Below are 11,807 nucleotides of genomic sequence, written 5' to 3'. Positions count from 1 at the left end.
CCTCCAGGCTAAAGTGAGAGAACGACAGACGGCCTGTCCCTTTTCCTAGGCTCTGCCACTCCTGCTCATTCTGTCTTCACAAAAGCCCTGCGAGGGAGGTCAGGCTGAGAGTGAGTGACTGGCCAGATGTCACCCAGTGAGCTTCATGGCCAGACGGGAATTTGAACCCCGGCCTCCCGGGCCCTAGACCAACATTCTGATCCACTGTTTCTTCCCAGCTGTTGTCTGGACCCAAGTTTGAGAAACACTGCTCTTACCACTATGCCACACCACCTCTACACTGACTGGCTGCTGCTCTCTAGGGCTTCAGGTGGCATGGTGGGGGTCTCTCCCAGCCCTCCTTGCAGATACCAGTGAGGATTTGCCTGCAACATAAGTGCTCTTGCCTCTGAACTTGAACACTGACTCTCCAGGATTTGGGCCCTGGATCTGCACACTAGACTTCTGTGGAGGCAGCCGAGAAGAGCATTCGCCTTTTTTGCTGCTGCTGCTGCTGTTGCTGCTGCTGCATCACAGCGTTAAGCTTCTGGTCTTCGCTCGCCCCCCTCCCCAGCCTAGCCCATTCCCTGCTAGGTTGCATCTGTCCATGGAGGTCCCCCTGCAAGAGCTATGCTTCTCAGCCATACTGGCATCCTGTCCTGCATTTACTTAAGTGAAAATCCCACGTTGCCCCCTGCCCCCCCCCATGCTCACTGCCAAGGATTTTGCTGCGCTTGCCTGTGCTTTTGCTGGTTTTGTAAACTGCTTTGAGGTTTTTTGTTCTACAATCAAGCAACACATACTTTTCATGAAATAGTGAAATGGAAACATGGCCACCTGCCCAACCTGGGGAGGTGTGTGCAGATCTCCAAAAACAGATTGGGTTTTCGTTGGAAGGGGACAACACCTGCTTCTGGTGCTCATGAGCAACAGTGAGTGAGTGTCAGTTGCAATCAAAGTGTACTTCCTGCATTGCAGGGGGTGGGCTGGATGACCCTTGGGGATCTCTGAAGCCTACAATTCTCTAGAATCTGAGGCAAGCTGACAGAGTGTTTAGCTTGGGTGTTGGTGCCAAATGAAGGCCTTTCTGTGGCAAATAGCCTGGATTGGCATAGACATTTTTATTTGGGCCTTTCCCTGAACCCATAAATTTGGGACTTGCTTCCAGACAAATGTGCAGGACAGACCTGCAGCCATTCCATGTAAAGACAAAAGACAAAACCAAAAAAAGACCTCTATGCTGACTTGCCCGTATCAGGGTAGTTTCACCCAGGTTCCAAAATGTCACATTGATCTCAACAAAATTCATTTCAAGTTAGTGTGCATATAGCCATAGCCTTGTATTATTGTTAAGTTTGCTTCAGATGATTCAATTGGTTTCACTTCTGCCCTGTGTGTTTGCCAAAGGACTGGCAGTGGACTTTTTCGCCTGTTCTTAAAGACCACAAAGACCACAGAGAGAGCGACCTGCGTAGGGGAAACTTCTGCACCAAATGCATCAGCGAACCCAATGCACCCAGGTATCTCTCCTCGTGTGAGATAGAGAGTGGTTGCCAGTCAGTGCAGAGCAGCCTTTCTCCACCTTGGGTCACCCAATGTTGTGGGAATACAAGGCCTACCATCCCTGACCACTGGTCCTGCTAATGAGGTCCTGACCACTGGTGGTTTGGGCATGCTGCAGGCCTCGTGGTGAGTGCCGCCCAGCATTTTGTCACCCTCCTCAGTGGTGACACCCAGGGTGGCACACAACCACCGCACCCCCTTCCTCTGCCCTTGCCTGCAGAGACAATGGAATGCATCCCTCCTGTCATAATCCTGTTTTTATCAAGGGACAGAGTTAAGAGCTTTCAGCAGCAGTAGCAACCTCCAAGGATGCTGTGTTTTGATAATCAGTTGGTCTTTGTTTCAGGCTGCTTTGCACACCATTCAGTGCAGTGACATAGCGTATGAGCACACTCAACTAAACTTGCCATTTGTGGGCACTCTCAGTTGGCATCTCTGTGGTTGGCAATGATGGGAAGAAGCTGGTGAGGTGGGCAAGGGGGCTTGGCTTAGCTCAGGCAAGGGACTGTTGGATGGCCTCCTTAAGTACAATTGTAGCCAGTTTTGACGAAGAGCAAAGAACTGAAGAGGTTGTGCCTCAACCTACCAGGCACTTTCTTGGCAGAAACAGTGACGTCGCAGAGGGGTGTGTGAAATGGGTACCTTAGGGGGTATGGAAATCAGCAGCTCTGCAACTTACATCCGTTGGAGGGGTCGGGCCTCTGAGCACCCCAAGTGCCTCACTTCACAAACAAGCAGACTTCAGAGCCAGCTCTAGGTGGGTGCTGGTGTGGTAGGTTCTTTCATGGAGCTTTGACTGTGTTAGGCCATGGAAGGCTGGGATGCTAACGAAACTGCTCCATGGAGTGAATATTGTGGGAGTTTAGAAATCAAATCTAAAAATGCATATTCTTACTAGTAAGCATGTGTGGGGATTAAAATCACAGAGCAGTATTGCTGTTAGGTGGACTCAGATCAATGCAATTGGTAGAGAAGGCTCTGTGTTATTTCATTTCCCCTCCTCTCTTGGTAGGGAAGAAGAAAAGAAGTATTTTCTGTTCCTTCTCTCTCTCTCTCTCTCTCTCTCTCTCTCCAACCAGCCGATGGGAGAAGACTTGTATCTGCTTGCTCCAGCATCAGGCTCATGCCTGAGGCTGCTTTCACTGTAAATACAAGTATTTTACCTGCATTTATTTTTACTGCTGTTGTTGCTAAGGACAGGTGCTTGACTGTGAGCAAACTATATGTTTTAACCATACTTTTCAGTCGGTGACCTGTTTACATGGTAACAGAAGGGGGAGATCAGCCTAAAGGCTTTTGTTTTTACTGTTTAAGATGCTCGGCACTGTGCTTCTAAACACAAGCAATAAGCTGATGTTTTGTCTGTTGGCCAGGTTTGTGGAGGAATAAAATATAGTTAATATATTCCCTCACCTACATGGTAAAACCTAACCAACATCTACCATAATGTGAAATCAAGCCATTCCAGGAGGTGTGCCGGAAGCTGAGGAGTGAGGGAGCAAATCATTTGATTCTGCTCCCTTGCCTCAGCCATGACCCCTCTGGTGGTGGGCAGACTGGGGGGTGGACTTCCTAGAAGCCTTCTCTTCCATAGTAACCAGGCCTGTATAGTCATTGCATTGCTGGTGGTGCCAGATCACAGGGTCTTTCTCAGAGCAGCAAGATACCAGGTCAGAGCTCAATCTGGCTTTATTGCTCTTCAGTTGTTGGCAATTGTGTAGTGGATCCAGTCTTCAAAGATGCAGACCTTGGTGTACAGCCCCAGCCAGTTCTCTTCACTGCAGCTTTTCTTCCAGGACAGCAGTCCTTGGAGGGCTTCTTCACACACAAGGGGGCTGCCCACATCTCCCTAAGACACAGACAACAGCTTTGGGACTCTCCAGGGGACAGGATCAAATCATGGCAATTTCTCACTGTCGTTATTTGAACTCTCAGGCCCCGGAGCACTGCCTGCAGCAGGAGAGAGGGAGCTGTGTGAGGCTTTCCCCAGCCACAAGTACCTCCTGAGTGGTCCCAAGAGGTTGGCTCTTGCAGTTGGAGAATTTCCCTTTTCGTTGGGGTGGGTGTGCGCTTGCGCTTACAGCCCCTCTGGCCCTCTCAAGAATGTGGGAATGACATAAATGCTATTTAACTTTGATATGGGGAGGATTTGGCACATGGCTTTTTATTGTACTTTTCAAATATATTATTGTCAGGGACTCAGCGGGAGCGCAGGGAGGAGAGGAGATGGAAAGCGAGGGGGAGCAATCCGAGGGCAGCGTAGGAGAATATGACAGCAGCCCGATAGATTCCATGAGCCTCTCCAGCGAATCGGAAGATTCACAGAAGGGGGCGCCGATGGGCAGGGCAAGGGGCGACCCAAGGGGGACACCCCAGAAGCAAGGGGCCAGCGGGGACTCCCAGAGCAGCAGTTGGAAATCAGGACCAGCTTCCCCACCAGAGCGTAGTGGGGGGGAGGAGTCCCAGGTGTCAGAGCCCACATATGCACCACCAGCGAGAGAAGATGAGTCAGGGTTGACCACGCCTCCATCGGAGAGCGAGTTAACGGTTAAGAGGAAAGTTGCAGGCGGGGCGCGCGCGCCAAGTTCAAAGGTACAGGAGAGCGGCACAGAAGGTAGCCCGGATAGGGAACCAGGTCCTAAAGCCCGCCGGAAGGAGGGGCAAGAATCGTCAGGGTCAGCGTCAGAGGAGTCCAGGAAGGATGAGACCCTAGCGGGCAGGAGGGCCCAGAGGAGAAAGGAACTTAGGAAGAGGTGGAGCAAAGCGAGAGTCTTAAACTGGTGTGGTGGGGGAGGAGACTCAGACGGGACTTCGCCGGTCTAAGGTCGGGACGTAGAGCTGCACGCTGCGGCTTTAAAATGGAGACTGAATCTCAATAAAGACTTTTGTACATAACTACAGCTTAGCGTTGGTCCTCTGTGAGCTGGGACCTGGAGGCAGCTCTGACAATTATGCTTTGTTGTTTAGTTCTGGTTAATGTCTGGCCAGTAAGCTACTAGCCTGCCTATGGAGAATGCTTGTGCTTGTGAGTGATTTGGTTGGAGACAGCTCTAGTCTGAAGGGAAGCATTCATCTATATGGTGTGTGTGGATACATATAATTAGACCATGTTACTGAACTCAAAGTCAGGGACACCTATACAACCTTACCTCCCACCAAAAAGTGCAGGCTCAGGGGGCCACCAAAACCTATGGCTTGGAGTGGCTAGGAGCACACATGCCCATCTGGGAGGCCAGGCAAGGCATGCAGGCTCCTCTAGGCACCCATCTCATCAGCCCTGCAGGACCATCTCCCAGGTTGGCCAGTGGTGCTATTGGAACTGTGAGTGGAATGCCAAGTGGTGCTTGGATAGAAGAAAGATAGAGACAGCAGGTGAGAGTTGCAGGAAGAGAGGGAGGGAGAGAGGAAGAAGAGCAGTCCTGATGGTCATAGAGAAAATCACAGGCAGAGCATGAAAGGTGACAAAAAGCAAACTTTTGGAGTTTCTGGTCCATGGTCTCTCCCAGCTTCACATGTACTGATACAGCTTCTGGCCAAGATCACAAGTGAGTCAAGGTATGCCTCTGCTTGTCTGCTCCCCCCCCCCCCCCATCACTGGACTTGCCAGTAAAAAGAGCCTCACCTTGCAGGCATCTTGGCTGCTGTTCAGCTGTCCAGCACAAAGCATCCATTCAGTGAACCGTCCTGGGTAGACATTGCTGCACGTGGCATCAGATGTGACTGGAAGGTAGGAGCACTGCAGAAGGTTGTCTGTTCCATCAGCTGTAAGCCCAAAATATGTTGATCCTGAGCAGCTACCTGGGGCAAGGCAGGAGGGAGACTTATGCTCAGGCCTCACCCCTCTCTCCTTGAGCTCTTTCTGCTTCAAGGGGGCACTGCCACCTGTCATGAATCTATCATAGAACAATGTATTGTTGGTGCCTCCCTCCCATTTGCCGTTCATCTACCCTTCCCTTTTTTGCATGGTGTCATTTATCCCATGCATCACTAAGGAACTTCAGTGCCCCCTTGCGCATCCCAACCATAATCCCCCAAGGCCACGAAGAGGGGCATCTTCCAGCAGCCCCCTGCTCCAGTCTGTCACAGTTGTTGCTGGTCCTGGTTAGTCTCTCAGCACCACCCTCTCTGTACTCACAGTTGCTGCTGATCCATTCTGAAGCCAGGCACTGGGTCCCAGCTATGGCACATTGGCTGGGCAAACTGATGGGCTGCACTAGCTCACCCAGGACAGCTGGTTGTGCAAGCTTGATGAGCATGATGTCATAGTCCAGTGTGTAGTTGTTGAACTGCTTATGAGGGACCAGCTTGGCAGCAGCAATGACCTGTTGCTTCTCCTTAGGAAGAGTCTCAGGGACTTGTAGGCCAAGCCAGACCTCCATGTGGTCTGGGCTGCTGGAAGAAGAGCAGGTGGGTTAATAGTGTTCTCCCTAGAGTTTTTCTGCCTCAGCCTGGGTTGAAAGATTCCTTGCTCACCCTCAAGGATTCTTGTGGGCAGGCAGTCAAATGCACAAGTTGCCCTCCTATTTCAAATGAGAACAGAGCAGCCAACAACAGAGAATGGACTTTATTCCCTGTGGGGGACAGATTGTGTGCAAAGGGTGTGAAGCAGGCTTATACCCACCTCCTGCTGCACTGAGCTGAGGACAACACCCATTCTTGGCTGATGAGGGCCCCACTGCAGACATGGTGCACTGACTGGAGGGAGACTTGCCACGGCACAGAATCTTGCCAACCGACTTCTCAGCAGCTGCAACAGCTCAATATATAATTGGTAGAGGTAAAAATCAAGACTTTTTCAATGGTTAGGAACATGCTAAAATGCAATGTGGCCTTGTGAACTCAGGAAATGGTATCCAGCCTATCCCATGACATCTGTCAGCCAGACTACGGTAGCTAGATGAGGGCACTGCATGCAATCTCTTCCTGCTAGTAAACAAAGGCTCAACTTTTTGCCACCATATCCTGCTTTCCAACTCCATCTCCCTGCATAGGAATCCTTTGAATTACTGGTCTCATATTGCAAGTAAGTGTGGCTGGCAACTGTTCCTGATTAATTTCTGCCAGAGTTCTACATACCATCACCCATACTGCTAAAATAAAAGCCACAGTTTTAAACCACAGGAAAGATCATAATGTATTATTATAGACTATTGTAGACTATAGTAACTATAACAAGTAACTATATAGTACACTGCTAGTTTGCCCCATGTAATAGTGACATTTCCTCTTTGTACAATCAGCCCAAATAATTGACTGCTTTTGATTATTCTGATATGAGCTGTTAATTTATTTTCTTACAACCATATATATGTACTGTATATGTGTATTATTATATATGAGAATAAAATCAGCATGAAAACATCATTAAAATGCCAATAAATGCTAATTAGTTAACAGAGTTGAGATTCCTGCATTGCAGGGGATTGAACTAGATGGCCCTAGGGGTCCCTTCCAACTCTACAATACTATGAAAGAAGATTCATGTTACAAAGGCTTCTCTAAACATTAAAGTTTTCAAAAGATGTCTGAAGGGAGGGATGGCTCTTGGTGGCAGGGAGTGGGGCTGAGAGACTTCAGAGAAGTGTGACTGGCCCAAGGTCACCCAGCAGCTGCATGTGGAGGAGCGGAGACGCGAACCCGGTTCCCCAGATTACGAGACTACCGCTCTTAACCACTACACCACACTGGCTCTCAGTCTTTTATATGGAAGATGCCTGGTGCATATGGGGGCCAGGAAAACTTTGCCTGTAGCATTCCCAAATGCCAGCTTAATAACTAAGAGAGCAAAGTCCCTGAAACATACCAGAACTGCTTTGTTATCTTTCCACAAAATAAATACAACTATATAACACCTGTTGGTTGGATGCCACCCACAATCTCTGCTGAGGTTTGGCAAGATTCCAGGGGAGTACCCAGGGTCTGTTTTCCCTTGAGAATGAAGGCATGGAGGAGGCTGTTGTAGCTTTAAGAAATATGATATATTGACATATCTACACCTGAATTTGGATGGAAGGAGTCCAGATCTAACAACGTGGTCATCCAAGAGGGGTTTGTTCCCCACAGCAGTGCAGCAATGGAGTCCAAGTGTGCTGATCCCGGGGGGAAGGTTACCGTAGGAGTAGTCAAAGTCCGGTCCTGGGTCACTAGCCTGGAATCAGTCCACAAGGAGCGGGGCGAGGTCCGAAACAAAAAGCCGGGCGGGGACAGGAGCACTGGAGAGTCAGGTCTGGGTTTTGCCTTCTTTAGACTTATTACACTTCACTTTGCTATTTGTGGGTGAATGAACAACGAAAGAAAAATTAAAGCTTATTTGTCCTCTTTGTATTCGATTGGAACCAAAATGACTATGTTTCATTTGGGCAAAACAGGTTGTTTTGGGTTCCATCTACATAGAAAGAAGAATCTTGGATGTCGCATATTTCAAGTAGTTTTCTATCGTGTAAATGCACATTGACCCTGTAATCGCAAAGTGTATGTAATGAGACCAAAATAACAAAACACTGTCTTCTCGCTTCCATATGCATAGAAAGAAGACGAATAAGCTATGATTGGGCTTATTTCAATTCTCATGGTGTTTTTTGGGTGTGCACCAGAATCACCTCCAACCAAAGCAAAAAGGCATTTTGGGTTCCATCTACATAGAAGGAAGATGCTAAAGCTCTGATTGGGATTATTTCCAATTGTTGTTTTTGGGGTTAGAATGCACATTCACCCAAAAATCACAAAGTGAAATATATGTGTCAGAGCTGCCTCCAGGTCCCAGCTCACAGAGGACCAACGCTAGGCTGTAGTTATGTACAAAAGTCTTTATTAAGATTCAGTCTCCATTTTAAAGCCGCAGCGTGCAGCTCTACGTCCCGACCTTAGACCGGCGAAGTCCTGTCTGAGTCTCCTCCCCCTCCACACCAGTTTAAGACTCTCGCTTTGCTCCACCTCTTCCTAAGTTCCTTTCTCCTCTGGGCCCTCCTGCCCGCTAGGGTCTCATCCTTCCTGGACTCCTCTGACGCTGACCCTGACGATTCTTGCCCCTCCTTCCGGCGGGCTTTAGGACCTGGTTCCCTATCCGGGCTACCTTCTGTGCCGCTCGCCTGTACCTTTGAACTTGGCGCGCGCGCCCAGCCTGCAACTTTCCTCTTAACCGTTAACTCGCTCTCCGATGGAGGCGTGGTCAACCCTGACTCATCTTCTCTCGCTGGTGGTGCATATGTGGGCTCTGACACCTGGGACTCCTCCCCCCCACTACGCTCTGGTGGGGAAGCTGGTCCTGATTTCCAACTGCTGCTCTGGGAGTCCCCGCTGGCCCCTTGCTTCTGGGGTGTCCCCCTTGGGTCGCCCCTTGCCCTGCCCATCGGCGCCCCCTTCTGTGAATCTTCCGATTCGCTGGAGAGGCTCATGGAATCTATCGGGCTGCTGTCATATTCTCCTACGCTGCCCTCGGATTGCTCCCCCTCGCTTTCCATCTCCTCTCCTCCCTGCGCTCCCGCTGAGTCCCTGACATCCATCCCCCCCTCGAAGCCCCCCCTTCCCCCCTCCCCCTCTTCTGGCGTGGGTTCCGGGTGCTCCAATGCTGTGGGGGTGCATGCCGGATACCGGTCTTCCCCCCTGGCATGCTGCCAGTCCGTGACGGGTACATCGACGTCGCTCTCCTCCGCTTCCATCTCGTTGCCGGCGTGCTCGAACCCAAGATCCTCCCCCAACCCGTCCATGCCCCCTTGTTCCCCCATTTCCTCTGGGTAGTCTGCGTGCCAGGGCCCTCTGAGCAGTCTCCTGCGCCACTCCTCCTCGGGTTGAGTGTCCCACCAATAAGAGCGTTCCGCACCCAAGTCTGAGACCGACCCCTCCGGCGAGGTAGTCTCTGGAACCGTCTCCTCAGCCGAGGAGAACCCCTGAAACGTACTGGCTGAGAGTGTGGGGGTGAAAAGATATTCGTCAAAATAATCCTCCGGCATGGGCCTGTGTGGGAAGAGTGCGTGGAACTCGTCTTTGAGGTAGTGCTCCTCCACCGCATAGTACGGCACCCAGCTGTTGGCGCTGGCCGGGGCCCCTTCCCTTGCGATGAGATATTCGACTCCCTCTTCCCCCCATCTTGAGTCCAAAATCTCCATTACCTCATTGAGTGGCCCCGCCCTCGGCGACCCCCCTGTCATGGGTGCGTCTCTAAGCGGACTGGGAGCTGTCCCTGGCTCCTGAAACCTGTGAGGTGCCTTGTAGGGCGTTAGCACCGATCTATGAAAGACCGGGTGCATTTTGGAACCCTCCGGTAGTGTCAAACGGAAGGCCACTGGGTTGATCTGTGCCTCGACTAGGTAAGGGCCTAGCTGCTTGTGTCCTAGCTTCTTCTTAGCTAAGGATCTGGCCGGCACTGCCTGGGCCGCTAACCAGACCCAGTCCCCTACCCGTATGTCCTCCCCCACTCTTCTGTGTTTGTCTGCTTGCATCTTGTATACGTGTTTTGCTAGGTCTAACTGCCTACGTAGCTGTTCATGGACCTCCTGTAACTCCTCTGCCAATGCCTCTGCTCCCTGTGGCTCCCCCTCCCCCTCTTTCTCTAAGCCCGGGAAGGTCCTGGGATGTCGCCCGTGGTTGGCAAAAAACGGTGTCACCCCCGTGGACACGTGTTGTGTGTTGTTGTAGGCAAACTCGGCCAGGGGCAGATAGTCCACCCAGGTCGAGGGCTGCTGGTTGGCGTAGCATCTCAGGTACTGCTGGATGATGGCGTTGACCCTCTCCGCTTGTCCGTTGGTCTGCGGGTGTCTTGCCGACGCTAGGTTGACCTTGACGTTCAGGATCCCCAATCAGCTTCTGCCAGAAACTCAAGATGAACTGGCGCCCCCGGTCGGACAGGATAGACCGTGGCAGGCCATGCACCTTGAACACGTGGTCTATGAACAGCTTGGCTGTCTGTTCCGCTGTGGCCACCTTCGCGCAAGGAATGAAGTGCGCCATCTTGGTGAACATGTCGACTACCACGAGTACTGCTGTTTTGCCCCTCGAGCTGGGCAGGTCAGTGACAAAGTCCAAGGCCACCCTCTCCCACGGTTCGGACGGGGTCTGTAGCGGTTCCAATAGTCCCGCCGGCGGTCTGTGTACTGGCTTGGCCCTTTGGCATGTGTCGCACCTCGTGACGTAATCCGCGACTTCTCCCCGCATCTTGGGCCACCAAAAGTCTCTGGCTACTAATTCCACCGTCTTGTCCTTGCCGAAATGTCCGGCGCTGGGTGCGTCGTGTAGCTGTTGCAGTACTGTCGCGCGGAGTTCATCTCCCGGCACATAGATGGCCCCCTTGCGGAGGAGCAGTCCGTCGTGTATCTGGAACTCGTCGTCCTTCGCCGTGCCGCTGCGCACCTCCTCCATCTTGGATCGTGCGAAGGAATCTGTTCGCAGCTCGCGCCGTATTGCTTCCAGGTCTACGGTGGCCGAAGCGCATGCCCACGCCTTGGGTGCGAAAATGTATTTGGCCGCTACCGGTGCTGCTTCCTCCAGATACTGCGGCTTCCTGGATAGCGCATCAGCCATGATGTTGTTGTCTCCGGGGATATATTCTATCCTGATGTCAAAATCCGCAAAGAACTCCGCCCAGCGGATGTGTCTCTGGTTCAGGAACCGCGCCGTGCGCCAGTACTCCAGGTTCTTATGGTCCGTGCGAACTTGCACCGTGTGTTTGGCTCCGATGAGGAAGTGCCGCCACGACTTGAATGCTGCATGAATGGCCAGCAACTCTCTGTCCCAAATGGTGTAGTTCTGCTCCGACTTGCTGAGTTTCCTGGAGTAGAAAGCACACGGCCTCCAATCCCCTTGCGGGTCTTGCTGCAACAGGACTGCCCCCACGGCTCTGTCTGACGCATCCGTTTCAACCCTCAGGGGTCTGCTGGGGTTCACATGTAGCAGCTGTTCTTCGGGCGCGAAGAGACGCTTGAGTTTCTGAAAGGACTGCTCCGCCTGCTCCGTCCAGATGAACTTCTTCTTCTTGGAGCTGAGGGTGTCCGTGATGGCCGCCGTCTGCATAGCGAAACCCTTGATGAACTTGCGATAAAAGTTAGCAAAGCCGACAAACCTCTGGACCTCCTTCCGATTGCGCGGGCTTTTCCAGTCCAGTACAGATCGTACCTTGGCGCTGTCCATGGCGATTGCCTTGTCGGACAGCTTGTAGCCCAGGAAATCCACCTCCGTCATGTCGAACTGGCACTTCTCCAGTTTGGCGTAAAGCCTGTGCTCCCGTAGTCTTTGCAGGACTTCCTTGACATCTCTCTCGTGAACCTCCTGCG

The 11,807-nt window shown here is 51.7% G+C and overlaps 1 protein-coding gene across 1 annotated transcript; it reads right to left on the bottom strand.

Moving 5' to 3' along the window:
* Positions 1-3,213: 3,213 nt before the first annotated feature.
* On the bottom strand, positions 3,214-6,264 carry LOC307225472 (trypsin-like). The gene is made up of 4 exons (XM_079993335.1): positions 6,164-6,264; positions 5,678-5,934; positions 5,165-5,304; positions 3,214-3,391 (listed from the first exon to the last, which is right to left on the bottom strand). The coding sequence occupies exons 2-4, from the start codon at positions 5,919-5,921 to the stop codon at positions 3,242-3,244; spliced, it is 534 nt and encodes a 177-aa protein (XP_079849461.1). The 5' UTR covers positions 5,922-5,934; positions 6,164-6,264; the 3' UTR covers positions 3,214-3,241.
* Positions 6,265-11,807: the final 5,543 nt, after the last annotated feature.

This window comes from Podarcis cretensis (assembly GCF_951804945.1).
Source record: "Podarcis cretensis genome assembly, chromosome: 10".
Taxonomy (NCBI): Eukaryota; Metazoa; Chordata; class Lepidosauria; order Squamata; family Lacertidae; genus Podarcis; species Podarcis cretensis.
The sequence above is the reverse complement of the archived record's forward strand: the minus strand, read 5'-3'. Positions and strand labels throughout refer to the sequence as shown.